Source organism: Colias croceus, chromosome 3 (assembly GCF_905220415.1).
Source record: "Colias croceus chromosome 3, ilColCroc2.1".
NCBI classification, from domain to species: domain Eukaryota; kingdom Metazoa; phylum Arthropoda; class Insecta; order Lepidoptera; family Pieridae; genus Colias; species Colias croceus.
Genome location: NC_059539.1, coordinates 2,784,903 through 2,802,464, shown reverse-complemented (window position 1 = coordinate 2,802,464; position 17,562 = coordinate 2,784,903). Strand labels below are relative to the sequence as shown.

General features: G+C 31.5%; 2 protein-coding genes across 3 annotated transcripts in view; both read left to right on the top strand.

Moving 5' to 3' along the window:
• Nucleotides 1–836: 836 nt before the first annotated feature.
• Nucleotides 837–3,943, top strand: LOC123705913 (transcription initiation factor IIB). 2 transcript variants are annotated; one of them, XM_045655008.1, is made up of 5 exons: nt 837–875; nt 1,072–1,182; nt 1,688–1,988; nt 2,405–2,761; nt 3,249–3,943. In XM_045655008.1, the coding sequence occupies exons 1-5, from the start codon at nt 859–861 to the stop codon at nt 3,408–3,410; spliced, it is 948 nt and encodes a 315-aa protein (XP_045510964.1). In that variant the 5' UTR covers nt 837–858; the 3' UTR covers nt 3,411–3,943. The 2 variants fall into 2 exon arrangements, with proteins under 2 accessions (XP_045510964.1, XP_045510965.1); XM_045655009.1 differs by having other exon boundaries at nt 855–973.
• Nucleotides 3,944–8,849: 4,906 nt separating this feature from the next.
• LOC123705910 overlaps nt 8,850–17,562 on the top strand; it is an 85,496-nt gene continuing 76,783 nt past the window's right edge. Inside the window, exon 1 of the mRNA XM_045655004.1 lies at nt 8,850–9,100. Coding sequence (XP_045510960.1) covers nt 9,019–9,100 — 82 coding nt within the window. The 5' untranslated portion in view covers nt 8,850–9,018. The remainder of the gene's footprint in view (nt 9,101–17,562) is intronic.

The following is a 17,562-nucleotide window of genomic DNA, read 5'->3' as shown; positions in this document are numbered from 1 at the left end:
GTTCTCAAATAAAGAATTTATTATTATTATTATACTAGCTTTCCGCCTGCGTTTTTAAAGAAAATCCTGCACAGTTCCCGTTCACGTGGGATTTCCGGGATAAAACCTAACCTATGTGTGTATGTACAAAATTTCATTGTAATCGGTTCCGCAGTGAAAGAATAACATCCATTCTCGCATAATTTCGCATTTATTATATACAAATAATGTATTCAACTGAAATTAATTATAAGTTTTGTTTTTTTTTTATTTATTATTTCACGAATCCGTAAATGCAAAATACATTCACGATTTTATCGATTGAAGCACATCCCATCACTATCACCTTCTATCTATCTAAATACGTACCTATAGTAAAAATGGTGCCATGACTATGTTGAAACGTAGCTTGTTGTCTATAGCTGTCTCATTCTTTCATACGACGTTTTCCTTAGATAGAGAGAAACAAATATATGTAAATTGTATACGCTCGATACAAGAACTCTATAGGTTTATTGCTCTTAGAGGTACCTACTCAGAATTCGCCTGAGAACGCCATCTATCTACCATCCATCTACAGACTAAAAAGTTTATTTAGTACCATAACTTGTCCGACAGATGGCAGTATTAAGAAAGTGATATTTTACAGACAAACTAATTTGTGTGCTTACTCCTTGATTTGATAGTTTGAATGCAATTTTAAATAAAATAATTAATTAACTGAATTTTACATAACGTTAATATATATTTAATAAGGAATTTTGTTTTTTTTTAACCTGTGACAATTTCCATTTTTAATTTTTAATCTTTGGTTTCAATCAAAATGTTTACAAAGTTGTCTATGACTTTCAGTTTGACAATCAGCAAAATATATCAATCATGGCGAGCACGTCGAGGTCTGTTTTCCTGTTTTCTATTTATTCACGCACATTATCTGACAAATAAATTTGCGTATAATATCGTTGAATATTGTTAATAGCTAAAATAATGCTACGTAAGTTTATAAGTGTGGATGCGATGTGATTGTGAAAGCGGGTCGTCGAGTGATTATGATGTTGAAACTGATCATTTGCTTTCCTTTGTGGTTTTTAGAATCGAAGCGAATAAGGTGGTGTGCTATGCTCATCCAGATGCCCCGCTCATTGAGGACTATAGGGCGGGTGACATGATATGCTCAGAATGCGGCCTCGTCGTGGGGGATAGGTAATGTTTACTTTTTACTTTTTCGTAAGTTAGAATTTCTGTAGACCGCGTGAAAGTAAATTCTATGGACTGATATTTTGGTGTAACTAAACCTAAAGGTTTATACTTAAGAAACACACATAAAAGGTATTTGAAAGATAAATTATTGTTGCACATATGAAAGAGAAGTAGTGCAACAAAATCCCCTTTTGTTCAATAAGTGTTGTAATTAAAATTATTCACAAATACAAGTCCAAAAGTGCATTTCGTTATTTTTTCTTTTATTGAATGTACAAATACATTGAACATTACACAATTGTAGAATGACCTCATTGCATAAAAACATTTTTGATCCATATGCATGTTCCTTTAATTTAAATTTATAAACAAACTTTCATTATTAGTAACATTGTAACTCTTTTCTATTACAACATATCCATATATACAGTTCTTCAAGTAAATGTACTATAAACACACAGTTATATTTATTTTGTTAACTTACATATAAAATTTATACAATTTTTAGAGTAATAGATGTGGGTTCTGAATGGCGTACATTTAGCAACGAAAAGTCTGGCGTAGACCCATCTCGTGTTGGTGGACCGGAAAATCCACTGCTATCTGGTGGTGACCTCTCCACTATCATCGGACCTGGTCGAGGAGATGCCTCCTTCGACAGTTTTGGGGTTTCCAAGTATCAGAACAGAAGGAACATCAGCAGCACGGACAGAGCACTTATTAATGCATTTAGAGAAATCAACACAATGGCAGATAGAATTAATCTGCCGAAGACGATTGTAGACAGAGCTAATAATTTGTTTAAACAGGTATTACATATTACTATTTGTTACTTGGAGTGTGATATTTTTATCTAAATGATTATCATTTGTTTGTTAATCTCACATGATGTAACAATTTCGGTGTGGGAAAAAATGAATGTGTGTGTATTGTTTATTTTAAAAATAGTAATTTAATTCCGTGAGGTGATTATAGTCTTCACTTTATTCTAGTCTTTAAAAATTTGTGAAAATTTTGTTACATTCTTAATAGCCTTGAATAGTTGTGCCATAATTGACTAAATTAAATTTATTCCTATCTGTTTTACTATTTTTTTTTAATATATAACATTTTATTTGGATTTTGTATTGCTTTAATGCACGGCCAAAAGAAAGAGAGTAGATCATATGAAAATTATAACACACTTTTACTGTTATATATTTCTAAGTAATAAATTTAATTTCAGGTACATGACGGTAAAAATTTAAAAGGCAGAGCGAACGACGCTATAGCCTCCGCGTGTCTCTACATAGCATGTCGACAAGAAGGTGTACCTCGTACCTTCAAAGAGATCTGCGCAGTCAGCAAAATCAGCAAAAAGGAAATCGGCAGATGCTTCAAATTAATCCTCAAAGCGCTTGAAACATCTGTGGATCTCATCACAACAGCAGATTTCATGTCTCGGTTCTGTTCCAACCTTGGTCTTCCGAACTCGGTGCAACGAGCAGCGACGCATATTGCGAGGAAAGCCGGGGAACTCGATATTGTATCGGGCAGGAGTCCTATATCGGTGGCTGCGGCTGCTATTTATATGGCGTCACAAGTAAGTACATGTATACTTATTGTTTCCATAGGATTTAAGAGAAGTTAATAGTAATGGGCACTTGGAATTGCATACTTTAGTTGACTTCCTTACAGAAGTTAATAAAGTATATTTTCCATTAGAAGTGTGTGTAGTTTTAACTTTATCTTACATTTTCATTTGACAAAAGTAATGCTCTTATCAAAGATACATAGATAAAACATGCGTAAAAATAAACAATCAAGAAAATAAAGCCTTTATTTACATTACTTATTACTTACATAAGAAATTGTATTTCAAATTAATTTATTATCTTTCTAGATTACCTGCCCGCTTTGTCTAAAACTTAATAAATCATATACTTAAACTTTCCTGCTGAATCACTCTATCTATTAAAAAAACCGCATCAAAATCGGTTGTGTAGTTTTAAAGATTTAAGCATAATTAGGGACAGATAAAGCGAAGCTTTGTTTTATACTATGTAGTAATTCCTATTAATTACTTCCAGGCATCCGAAGACAAGCGCAGTCAAAAGGAAATCGGAGACATAGCGGGTGTGGCGGACGTGACAATCAGACAGTCGTACAAACTGATGTATCCCTTCGCGGCCAAACTCTTCCCAGAGGACTTCAAGTTCGCTACACCTATTGAATTCCTTCCACAAATGTAATTTTGAGTGCTGTTTATTCTTTACTTTTACAGTTGGTTAGATAATGCTGGTTTTGTTTCAAGATTATTTAAAATATTGTATAATTTTTAGTTCATATTTTACGAGACATGGAGATAGGAGAGGAAAATTTGATATTTCAGATCTCTTATACATAGTTCTAAATGGAACTAGACTCAAACTCAAACATTTATTTATTCAATTAGACTTCTTTCAAAAGTGCATTTGAGAGAAAATATGGTCCTTGATCTAGTTGTATCATCTGAAAATGAAGATAAACTGTAAAAATAATTTTAGATTTTTGAATTTTTTCATTTAGTTTAATATGGCTCTATTTCCATGATTCTTTTTGTAATCTTAACCCAGAAGATATTTAACTGACTGTAAATTTAAAGATAATGTTTAATTTAACATTAAGTTTATTGATAATGTGCATAAATTACAAAGTGCTTTAATTTAATAAGATTTACTCTTAATTCTTACAGAAGTTTCACAATATGTTGATTTATTATATTTGCATTTCACAATAAATCTGTATCCCAAACTTATAAAATATTGAATCAGTATCACAAAAAAGCTTTTTTTATTGTATTTAATTGAATGGCACGAGAATTAATATTTATTTTTAACCGACTTCAAAAAAAGGAGGAGGTTATCAATTCGGCCGGTGTTTTACATTAATTAAGCATAAAAGTTCATAAACATAGCAACATACACAGTTTCATTACATGTAATATTGGTCAATAATATTATAAATATTTTTCGTTGTTGCTTCTTCAGGTAGGTAAATAATAGAAAATATCCATAGTATAAATATATGATTGTGTAAGAGCTATAGTATTTTGTCGTGTTTGTACTTATGATAGACGCTATATATTCAATATATTATATTACAATTCTTTAGGGATTCGATTGTTACCGAATAAATACATAAAATACATAAATAAATACAATTACTGGTTATTTAAAAGCTATAAATATATCACATAACGACTATAACAAAATGTGGTGAAAAATAAACATTCTTTATTAACATAATTCCTGTATGTATTAACAATACGTAACTATATGTTTTAAAGGGCTGATTTTTCAATCCTTGGTTAAAACTTATTCTTCGAATAACGTATTAAACTACCATTTCAAAAATGTATTCTTATTGTCCGTATTTGACAGTTTACAGGTGACATTTTAATATGTTCATGTAATACTTTATTAGACGGATACATTTTAACCAAGGATTGAAAAATCGGCCCTAATACGTTATTTGTCGGTATTATAAAGTTTCTTTCTCATTCAATTAATTTTGAGTGTGTGTTACACTACATTAATTTTGTCATATTCTTCCAAGCGTGAAATTTGTGTGCGTGCGACGAAACAAAGTAATCGTGGATTGTACACTAATGAGTTAAACAATAATTAGTTCAATAAAAGTCTGACCGAATAGTGATATAATTGTTACTAGCGTTTTTTTGTGAATTTTTTGTAATAAACGATCAATATGTTATCTACATTTTTATGTCACTCGCTTGTACAGTACGCGTCACGTAAAAAGAACGCTGGATGAAAGTGATGGGGGTGTGTTTGCGCATGGATCGAGTTTTGCACGTAAGCTATGTGCCGATTATTTTATTTTTGAACTAGGCTCGCGAATCGTGGCTTCTCAACTAGCTATTTGTTATTCTTATACCACCTCATAACACCAAATAGACCGATAAATCGCCAATGCGCAGCTTAACCGTCAGCGTTCTTTTTACTTGACGTGACTTATACTAAATTAAAATTATAGCTGTGCGGACGAAATTGTTGATTTTTATATAGAAATAGTGATAAATAGTGCAACCCAAAAAGAATAAAACATATTGTACATAATATATTTATATGTGACAGGTCGTGTTAAGCCATTTAATTTTATTATAAAGACATTTAAGTGTAATTGGCGGCAAATTTCTTTAGCGCTGGCCTGAATCTGCGCAGAAGTAAAAAAATAAGATATTTGAGTAAATAGTATGCGCAGTTACCCCATCCACATTTCATTCAACGTTAAAGTTACCTGCCGCCTGTTAAAACATATTTTTAATTACATTGTGATCTAAATTTCACGTATAGGATAAATAGTTCTGAAAACGGCCGCTAGAAGGCACTGCCTGTAACGGTGCATTTACATCAATCGAACATAGAGCAAGAGCATTTTCGTTATCTTATACATAGTGAGAACGAAAACTCGTATTCAGTGTTGCTCAGTATAAGAACATTGCATAGAATCTGTTCGAACGCACTAAGAACAAATAATGCTCTACGCCTGTTTACACTAAAATAAATTTGACATAGTGGGGTTATAGTGAGCATAAGCTCGTCTGATGTAAATGCACCGTAAGACAAAACTTGTAAAATGACCTCTAACTGCCTTGATTTTAAAGCTAGATTTCTTCAACATTTTTCTACTAAGTTCTTTGGTTATGGTGATAAGACAATACATAAGGGTCAGAAATTCCAATTTTGCGATACTAAATGCTATGTTATTTAAATTATAATAGTTATTAGTACAATAATTTAAACCATTGTTATTTTTTGGTAGTATATTTAATTTCTTAGTCTTTCGCACACGTACATAGTTCATGTGATTTTTTTTAATAGATGACGTAATTTTATTTAAAAATATATATATTCTGTTAGAGCTTCATCAAACTTGGAATAGTTTTCCTTATTATTGACAACCAAGGAATTTATATAATATCATACAATAAAATGTGTTATCATGTTTATGCAAATATTTTGAAGGACATTTTGTTTCGTAATAAATGGTTTTGTGCCAAATTTTGTGTTAATTTGAAGCCATTAAATTAATGATTTTGAAATATTTTGATTAATGGTGGTACTCCGTCATCTTGTATTATGTCTCAAATTATTGCGAATAATTATTATCAATAGAAATAAATAAATAAAACTTCATATTTCATAGTAAAATGTTCACGACCTTAGTATTACTTTATATCTTAGCTTGGAATAAGTTGTTTACTTCTGTAACTTGACCATTTTTTATTATTATAAGTTGTATATTAATTAGATAGAATAAGGACGATGAATAAAGATTTAAGTAATATTTATGAGTTTTTCATTGGTTGGTTTTTTCTTTTAGGTCCAAGTTGAAAGGATTTAATAAATTAATAATTTTTCAACATGTTTGTTGTCTTAACTTAACTGTCTTGATATGTTTATCAAGACAGTTTAGTCAAGTGCTAAAAATGATTTAATACTAATTTAATCATGTCAATTTAATTTAATTCTTCAATTAAATTAATACTACTTACCTCAAATAAAAATAAGCAAAAGAAAAAAAAAGACGTGTGGCACTCGGGGACTGCCGCGGTAAAGCTATTGCATAGCATGCCTTCAAGCCACACCTCCGCCCGTCGGAGTGGGGAGCGTGAGGTTTTTTCGTTACGGAATTTCTCGATTCGGTCCCCGCGCTCAGGGCCGGCGATAGAAGCTATGCAATAGCTTAAAAAAACAATTTTCTGAAAATAATAAGCTCCGGCAATTCCTGCCATAACAATTTCAAAGATATAGCCGAATTATTTGGGTTGAATTGTTATGCATGAGTGAATTCGGAATAAGCATGATAGTTATTATGGTAATCCCTAAATCAATTTTAAAAATCTTTCGGCATTGGAATTCAAGAATTCGAGTGATCAACGCGGTATATTTGATAACGCCGACAGTAGCCCGTTCGCAGGACTACGTGTGTGTTTTTTTTAATGTCGGCACTTTTCTATGCGTCACAGTTACAATGCGTTTATCGTCTCTATGCCGTAAGTATTTTATTATATTATCTGTAGCCATACATACACGAAGCGCATCGTGACATAGATCTAATAAACGATGGAGTTTAACTGGCGGCGTTCTTGTAAATATAAGTGCCGATTTGAGTTTGATTTTATGGTTAGTATTGAAAGAAATTATTTTACACACAAATAGGGAAATTGAAGGGATGAAGTGCAGGCATTACAACTCTACCTATGCTACGGAAAATAGAGATCGAATGAAAATTTTAAAACAACTCATTTTTTGTTGTGAATTGCTCCATTTATGAGCTTAAATTACCGAGTGAATGTACTGTATTGTAATTGGCTACATATTTTAATGTGTGTGTTAGTATTGTCGAGTCAAGACTTGATTCACTTTAAATTAGTTATACATATAATAATGTAAAACAAGTTTAATTTTAAGCCGAAAATTACAAGCACTTCAATTATTTTTGTATACAAGTAAATTACCTATTTCTGCCTGGAAATGTCCAATCTCTATTAACTCGTTCAAAATGGCACATTGCAATCATTGGCTATATTTAGTACCTAGGGGTCACTGCGGACGTCTAATTGCTTCCTCTTACTGTTTTACAGATGGGTTAATTACGGAGATTGTTATTAGAAGGACAGATATTAATTGATTTCTTTAAATGTAAACCTTCAATAATTCTCTTATCAATTTTTAATATGCCTGTAAAAAAAGACAATTATTCTCATCAACATGCTTATTATATATTATACGGGCTGATAAGTGATAACGTTAAAATATTAGTAATATTTTGAATACTGACATAGCAATATTATGCTTAAGCTTTTTTGGACCGCACATTAAACGTAGTTAAGCCCACCTATTTGTTACCACAATACAAATTCATAACACTGTTCATGTGTGGTCACACGAGGCTTGCACACTTACCAGAAATTAGCTGCTTAAAATGATGACTTTAATGCATCCTTTAATGAAAGGCGCGTGTGTGGTCGCACCGTTATGACACAAAACACTACCGTCCTTAATTGATCGACCCTTTAGCCAACTTTGGACGCGTACGTTGGGGTCAAACCTTTGAGTCCGAAAATTTCAAACGGTTGTCGTGTTCAAATATTTACTGTTATGTTAGGTTTGATGTGAGTTCATTTGTTTTACGAGTGTTGACGTAACGTTTTAATTAATAGGGAAATTAAGTGCATGTTGCAAAGCGCATCGCTGTAGACTCTACTTTTTAAATTATACAAGAGTTTTACATGCACTTATTGTATTAACAGAATTTATATTGATTACTAAGTCAAAACTAGCTTTCTAGTGTAAATAGGTAGATAGTTACAGCTTTTTCTGTAACTTTTTTTTAATAATGATTTCTTCAACTTAGTGACTCTACCACAAGCAAGATAATGTATCAAGTCAGTCCAGTGTATAGAAGTAGTGTAGTAACTTGATAGTTACCATCAAGTAAATCAAATTACATTATGCATTACTTCAATGAAAATTCCGAAACTGAAAAATTCTTGAAACTACGATCAATGTGTAGCGGAATTTCCAAATGCTACGCGCTACGAGTGTAACTACGACTACGAGGCACGAACTGCGATGAGCGAACTACAAAAATTTCAAATTTAGTATTATTGTCGCGTTCGACGGGGGAGGTTGTGTCGCTGCCGATCAATACGGCGCGCGTATTCACGTCCGTTACGTAAATCCAATATAAAATGCCAATGACTTAATCCGATCGTTTACTAAGTGTAGTGTTTACAGGAAAATTAAGTGCTATTGTGTTGAAAATGTCCGTGAAGGATGTTATTTTGGAAAAATGTTGAAGACGCTTCGTTCGCGATGTTTGTTTTGTTTGCTGTGTATGGCTTTATATTTTTGTGTAACTGATGGATTGATAGGTAAGTTATATTACTCTAGTGTTATTTTATTTTTTCAATACGTTTCATATTTAGTTTTGATATTTGTACAGAAAATATGTAAAAATCTTTTTAGCTCTATGTTGCGTAGCCCGTACTCCGTAGGCTCTAGCTAATTTTGAGTGCTACGCGCTTGCACTTGTTATCTAGTTAGTACTTTGGTAGGTACTTAAATCTTAGCGCTTAAGGTAATTATGATATGTATTAAGTTATAATCTAAGTGGGTCAAGGTTGGTATTAAGAGCTCTATCTAATTTATTTTTAAAGGTTACATTCTTATTAAGTTTCATAATTTCATTGATATTGTTTTGTTACCTTTAAGCTTCAACGCAAGCGCATCATCTGAGAACTACTTGTTGGATTTTAATATTTAAAATCATGAAATTAATATTGTGGAATGTAGAGCAGAATTCTGTTTCCTACCTATATATAACTAGATATTTAATAGAATTACTTGCATGGCTTGCGTATAAAATGGTAATTGACATTTTATTATATTACTTTGTGTAATCGTTTCTTGTATTAAGAACCTGTGATTACCAAACTACAGGCTAAAACTTTCATCTTCCCTGAAAATATGTTTTGAAAAAACTTGACACTGGGTCAACTATTTCCATTCCAAATTTCATTCATATCGGTGCTGTAATTTTGTTGTGAAATTGAAACAGACATAATTAGTCTGGAAGGGTTGCAAAACTAACGGTCCATAGAATGGATATTTGGAACAAGGGCTGATCTTTTATACCATTTTCTAGGTTTTATTTCCATGGTAACATTGATATGTTGAGCTTTTTGGAGTTTGCTCTACACGCGAACTGTTATGTAACAAGTATTGTATTGTCCGTATCCTGGATAGAATAACAATTTAAACCTATGTGAAATGTTTGAAGTATTACTTCTGTTATATTGTTCGGATACACTTACGAATACATTTATTTAATAAAATATTATTTTTTTTTATTTATAGCGTTCTGTTCACTTTTAAAAATTTAAGTACAAATTACTGTAAAAACATGCTTTTATTAAATCAATATAGCTTTTTGTATTATTATATCACGTTTTCCCTGTAGTCCACAATCCATGAACAAACACAACCCATGTCTTTTTTACTTGCTCTATCAAGTCTGTACGGAGTTAATCAGTTTATTATTAGTAATAATCTGTAAAACATATTAATGAGTTGTTTCAATAACTAACACACATGACACAAATATTTCTCATTATCATATTATCAAATTTATTCACGCCTGTAGGTACTGATATTTCATGCACACTTGAGCACAGTAGTGCCTACAAAGTTTATACTTTACAATAATTTCATGCGTTTTGTGGTTAGTTTGTTATTACATATGTCAGCCTGTCCACCTCGTGGTGTATTTCGATCGTGGGTTACGCAATTGCTATTGTCGCAAGTAAATTTATATGTATAAATAACTAGGATATAATAACTAGGACTTTTGTCTAGCTTTGGGCCGATTTTGCACAGGGGAGGGTACCACGCCTCCACAGAAGATAGGCTTGAAATAGTTCCGTGTTATTGTTAATGTGTTTCATACAATGATTGGAAGCAACGAAGGTCCGTATGACGTATCATTTTACTTACCCAGCTCAGTCCCTTTTCTTGTAGTTCGAAGGAACGGAACATCCCATACAACTTGGAACAGAAGTAGCACCGTTTCATTGGTTTCCGAAATAAGGAGATTTCAACACTATTAGCTTCGTAGCTCTTTCATAGCTCTATATTAATATATCGTTATTCCTTGTTACATTTACACTTACTTATATGAGTCCAATAATATTTTTGCAACGTGTGTTCACACGCTGGCAAGCTCGGTTGTATAACAAATAAGAAAGAATAAATTAATTAAGAATCTATTACAAATAAACATAACTTTAGTACAACTCTATTGTGATTATTAACTGAAAAGAAATACTTTAGCAAATAACGTGGACAGTTTCAAAAGTCAAATATAACATTCACTAACTTTATATTAAAAAGTTTCTGCCACGTTCCGTCGTAACAGAATGTTGAGAAACATTCTTGAAGACAATATAAGGAAATTTGGAGAATATTCCCCGAGTTGTATCCAGTTATTTCCAGAACGAATTACGTCATAACTCATAACTCAGGATGCATAGTAATTAAACAAACTCAAATGGCTTCTAGCTTTGGAGTAACATAAAACATTGGATTGTATAATGTTGAAATCCTGTGTCCTCCTGTAGATAGCGCATGCACAAACGTGGATTGCGGACTTTCCCAGGAATAAGGAGAATATTCTCAAATTGTCGAGTCATTTCTTACTAGAAAATGCTTCAAAACTGGTCCAACTTTTATTAGCTTGTATCAGCTTTTCTCTACACTATCAATTTTTATCATCATCAAAATTATCTTTCATCCAATTGAAAATGCTATAGATTGTCTATTTTTATACGATTATGGAAATATCGTTTGACCTTGACTGAAGCCGAGCCTCTAATTTGATAATTCTGATTGCCTTCCATTAATTACTGCCGCTGATTGAGGCGTGTATTCCATAGGCTCATAAATTTCAGTGACACGACTCTGTGTTACAAACAACGTCCACAGATAACGTAAATTACTGATGTCTGATATTGACGCCTTTTTTTGCATGAACGTAATTCCCTGGCGAATTATGTTTTTTCGTTAATTTATATACTTTGGAATGATAAATTATGTACTATGTATTTTCATATAATATATTGAAGATTTTTTAAACAACGTTGCAACTTGCAATATCTACACGTATTAAAAATACAATAAGAATGAATTGTTAAATATAATTTGAAAGTTGAAACCTGTAATCATAACACATTTCAATTAAATACGACTCCACGGTAGTTATTGATTCATGTAATAATATATTGATGTAATTTTTATATAATAACAATTAAATTACATTCTAATGTCATCTCTTCCAACCCCATAATTGTACCCTTTGCCATTATAATTTGGAAACTGAATTGATGATTATTTCTCTCGAAAATATAAGGGATATTAAATGTAGGGGTTTTTTTACGCGTTAGTTGCTCTATATAGGGTGGTTTCTATTTTGAATTGCATTTCGTCTATGCATTGCGAACGACATCGATTTATTAGATTTGAAGTTTCTAATTGTACTTCCCGAATATTTAGTAGAAGGGCAATTAGTATGCAATACAATAGCGGTTTAATTCAAAAGAATTGATTTGTAAATAATATTCAAATATTAAAGTGCACTGTTGAATGCTTCTTTTTTAGTGAACTCTTATTTTTTTGTTTAAATATAAAATAATTATCAACATTTTACAAGGTATTAAATTGTCAACGTACATACCTAGGTATATTTGAGGTCAAAATCCTAACATAGCGTAGGTATATATGTAGCAAGGTAAAGTTGCTATTTTGCCCTTCAAGCCCTAAACTTTAAATTCCAAGTTTTGACCTGATTCTCTAAATGAATATTTATGACCCTTGACTGGATGCGACGTGGCTTCTCATATTTATACAGTGGAATATATAAATATTTATACATATACGGAAACTTATAAGAAAAGTCACTTTAAAATTCTTAAGTACGTAAATAGTAAAAATGGTTTTTATGAAGTCTGCTTCACTACATAGTATAAAACAAAGTCGCTTTCTCTGTCCCTATGTCCCTTTGTATGCTTAAATCTTTAAAACTACGCAACGGATTTTGATGCGGTTTTTTTTAATAGATAGAGTGATTCAAGAGGAAGGTTTTAGTATATAATTTATTAGGTTTTAGACAAAGCGGGCGAAGCCGCGGGCGGTAAGCTAGTTATAAATAAATTGAAATTGAAAAATAAAAAGAGATTCAAATGAGTCATTATACCTAGTTCACGGCTAATGTACTGCGAAAACAACAAATGAGTTATTCCTTTGTTATTTTACTATTCTCAACACCTATTTTTATCTATGGGTGCATTTAAAAACAACAGTGGAACGAAGCCAAAATATGCTTTGCGTGAAAATGAAACTGTTTTCGGAAAAATATTATTAACTTGAATATCTATATTATATTATTTTAATATAATATAGATATTCAAGTTTTTATATATAAATATGTGTTCGTGTTTCTTCATGTGTTTTTCAGTTTGATATACTTACATATATTACATGCTTAATAAAGTATGTACTAACTTGTTATAGTTCTATGGATAGCTTGTATTACTGAACTAGCTGCGCTTCGCGGTTTTACTCGCGTGACTCCGCTTCTTTCTGTTAGTCTTAGCGTGATGATATAATTATAGTCTATAGCCTTCCGCGATAAATGGTCTTTCCAACACCGAAATAATTTTTCAAATCGGTCCAGTAGTTCCTGAGATGAGCGCGTTCAAACAAACAAACGCTTCAGCTTTATAATATTAGTAGATATAGATTTAACAGTTATTAATTTAAATTTGGACTTTTTTAAAAGTTTATAATCTATCGTTGTGGTTATATCGATAGTTTACTAAAACAAGACGAAGCCAACGTCGATATTAATTGATAGGTAAGGCTTATTGGATCTGTTAAATTAATGGATACAGTTACAAGATGTAATTATGATCAATTAATAATAGTGACATATCTGTCAAAGATAATTAAGTTACGAACTATGAATTTGAGGTTATCTTCATTTAATTGTATTTGGCGCCAACCGCCATGTTGGTTTATTATTTTAACTGGCTTTCCGCCCACGGCTTCGCTCGCGTTTTCGAAGAAAAACCAGCATAGTTCCCGTTCCCGTGGGATTTCCGGGACAAAACCTATCCTATGTGTTAATCCAAGTTACCCTCTATATGTGTGCTATATTTCATTGTAATCGGTTCAGTAGTATTTGCGTGAAAGAGTAACAAACACACACATACACATCCTCACAAACTTTCGCATTTATAATATGTACCTATTAGTAGGATAAGTTGGATTGAAAGCCAACAGTTGGTGTTGAAAACTTTTTTATGTTTGTACTTATTTGGCTACCATAAAAACGAGAAAAAATAAAACGAGTGGAACTAATCAACAGAATGTTACAATTTATTTTTCACAGGCCATAAAACGTCTGAGTCGCTAAATTTTGAATACGTTCAAGAGATAAAAGTAACAGCCGTTGTTGACAGACACTTGTATTATAAAATTATGTAGCACAAGTTTATGAAACTCTATTATTTTATACAAATAACTCGAATTTTAGGCCTGGACGAAAATGCTTACTATGTACTTATATGATTACTCACATAAAAAAAAAATTGTAAGGGAAACTTTGGTTTTTATAAATGCCTTTATGACTCAGATGAATCAACTACTTCAAAAGAAAAAAAAAATATTGTGAAGGTACTAGAAATCTAAGCCAGGCGAAGTCGGGGCGATAGTCTTGTCTGTTTTATATGAATTAATTGTTGTAGATCATGTGTTGGCGGCTTCTATGAAAAGGATTAAGTCAAATTGTGGACTATTCCCGTCTACACAGTAGTTCTAGGTAACAATTAATCATGTGAAATGATATTGGGAATTGAAATAGGGTTGAAACATATGAGAAATTGTTTGGTTTTATCTATAGAATTTATCGTAAAATATAATTACATAATATGATGATGAGATTGTAATAAATAATTGATACCTATTTCATAATTTAGCCTATCAGCATACATTAATTACATTTTTAATGAACACTTATTGTTAGAGCAATATGCATTTTAAATCTGTTTCTTTCATACACATATATATATATATTTTCGTGGCATTAATAAAATTCTTAAAAAAATATGTGATTCTTAAGTTATCGAGAGCGATCTCTACCATCGACAAAGCAAAGCAAAGGCTCTAATAAAACCTTTAATTCTATGTCAACACAACCTTGTTAAAAACAGGAATACCGGGCAAATCAAAATACCAGTAATGGATTACGAAAAGTGGGTAACATCATTAATCATGTGTAACAGAATGGCGTTGTTAAGCCCCTTCGTTAAAGTCGGTCAATCCACGCGGCAAATGATTTATTAGAGTTTTACAAATTTTTAATATTAACACGTCACTGTCATGCAGTTTGTTTTTTTTTTATTTGTTGGTAGCATAGGGTGCAATACTAGACTCTGTTTTTTTCCTCTTTGATTTGAAATTTGCAATTAGATTTCTATGGTCATATTTTATTGATAAGAGTCTGGGTACGAATATGTTCTACTGTTATGTAAAGTAGAGTGAAGAAAGTTTTATAAGTAGAGCAGTAATGAAAACACAGGCTGAAGCTAGTTAACAACAAATGAATAAATGAATTATGTAACTCACTAAATATTATCAAACGTAACTGAGCATATACATACACAAATAATTGGGATACATAAGTAAACATAATTTTTGCTACGAAGAAAGCTAAATATACAATGTTCCTGTTTAATCAAACCTAACCTTCAGAAGTCCTGTTAAAATATTGATATTACAATTGCTAAGAATTACAGCGTTCACCGAAATTCCCCGTAGTTCCTATAAACGTACATTAAAACGGTTCATCCCTTCGCTATGTTTTTTTAAACCCACCCTCTCCATGAGAGTGCTTATTATATATTAATCTGAATGTTGGCTGTAAATCTGCACCTTCGTGAATTATTAGCAACATCCATACAATTTTATGTTTATTTTATTGTTTATTTTTCGTATAACTTGTTGTTTGTTTCGTGAAAAAACAACGCAATAAACAAGTCAACGTTTTTCGGGAAGCACAATAAGTATACAAGAAGGTCATATTTAAATAATAGGTAAAAAATACAGAGATCTTAGAAGTTTTTATTTTATAAACTAAGTATGTATGTAATAATATTTTTGTAGACTGAACTCTATATCTATAATTAGAATGAAACACTATATATATTCTTTAAGTTTATGTTATAGAGTTAAAAAGCTGTAATGAAAATCATTGTTTAACATTAAAAAAAATACCGGTTAAAAATTTATAAGTACGATGTAAAACCACAAACACAAAAACGTTACGAATTTTTCATGCAACCATGGAAAGAAATAATATTTTCAGCTGTCCTTTGTATAACAATTTAATAACAATCTTGTTCGTTATCTCAAGAAAAATCAAAGGTTGACCCTAAGGGTTGACCATTGGCAAAAATTTAAGAGAGAACAAGTGAAACCTTGCAGCTAAGTTCGTGCTTATCGGGCCTTTGGGAAGAAGTGGGTCGCGTCCTCGGTGCGTCTCCGTTGTTTGATACGGCACGATAAATTCAAGTGTCTTTATTTTTAAGACTTTCATCCACAGCTTTCATCTAAATCTATATGGTGTGATTCTTTTTGATTTTGGAATGCTATTGTGTTTAAAAAAAAAAAAACAAAACGGAACGTTGGATCGTCGCGATCATTGTGATAAATAGTTGAATATACCAACAATCAAAAATGGCCGAGATATATGTCATCTTTACACAATAACATTATTAGCTTAGCTTATAAGAATAATAAAAATGAATTCTTAAAACCTATTTCTATAAATCAATACTTACATAACTCTTTACTTTATACTTTTAAATCCAAAAAAGTCCAATCAAAAGATTAGGACCAATCTAACCAATCTGCTTGCTCTAATTACTTTTTCTCTCTAATTACACCTCTTTTCTTAAAGCAATTAATCTTTGTAGAGGCTCGGCCAGTTAGCTGTGTTTTAGATGTTTTACAAAATAAATCTTATGCTGAATAGAAATTCTTATATTTAAAGAACAATTAAAGTATTAACTTGTAAGTAATTTCTAGTAAAATAATAAAACTCTACATTTTGATACGCATATAAAGTGTATAATGTGAAAATAATATAAGTATAACATAATTTGTAGATAAAATTTATTCTCATATAGAGAAATAATATTATTGCCACTTTTGTTGTGCTTTACAACTTTATTTTTAAAATCTTTGATGTCATATTGATTTTCGATTCTCTCCCTCGAAATTATTAGAATAAGGCACAATTACGTAAGATGCGTGATTAAATACATGAGACAATGAATGAATGAATGAATGAATGAATGAATGGTATATCAAATAAATAAACACTAGTCTATTATTTCCTAGTTCAAGCAATGGAAACATCAGTGCATCAACCCTCATCCTAGGGTTGCACCCCTCAATGCTGAACAGTTGCACGAAGAATTGATTTCGACTCCCTTCGCGAAATTTTGACAATGAAGGTTTTACAAAACAAGTGTTTGTCAAATGTAAAACGTCTTGATGCTTTTATGACGGATTGTCGATGGATGTGTGATTTTTTTTTACGTTTTGTAATTTTTGTACCGTTAGGTAGTGAACATGATGTAATGGAAACAAGTCAATAACAAAAGGCAGTTATTCACTTTTAAATAGTAAATTAATACGTATGTTGTACCATACATTTTTTCATAAATCTGCAATCAGCAATTACGTGTTATCTCCTCCATTTACATTTTACACTTAA

Coding starts and splice junctions, on each gene's coding strand:
- LOC123705913 (XM_045655008.1), top strand. Junction 1,183..1,687: donor GGCCTCGTCGTGGGGGATAG/GTAATGTTTACT, acceptor TACAATTTTTAG/AGTAATAGATGTGGGTTCTG. Junction 2,762..3,248: donor CTATTTATATGGCGTCACAA/GTAAGTACATGT, acceptor AATTACTTCCAG/GCATCCGAAGACAAGCGCAG.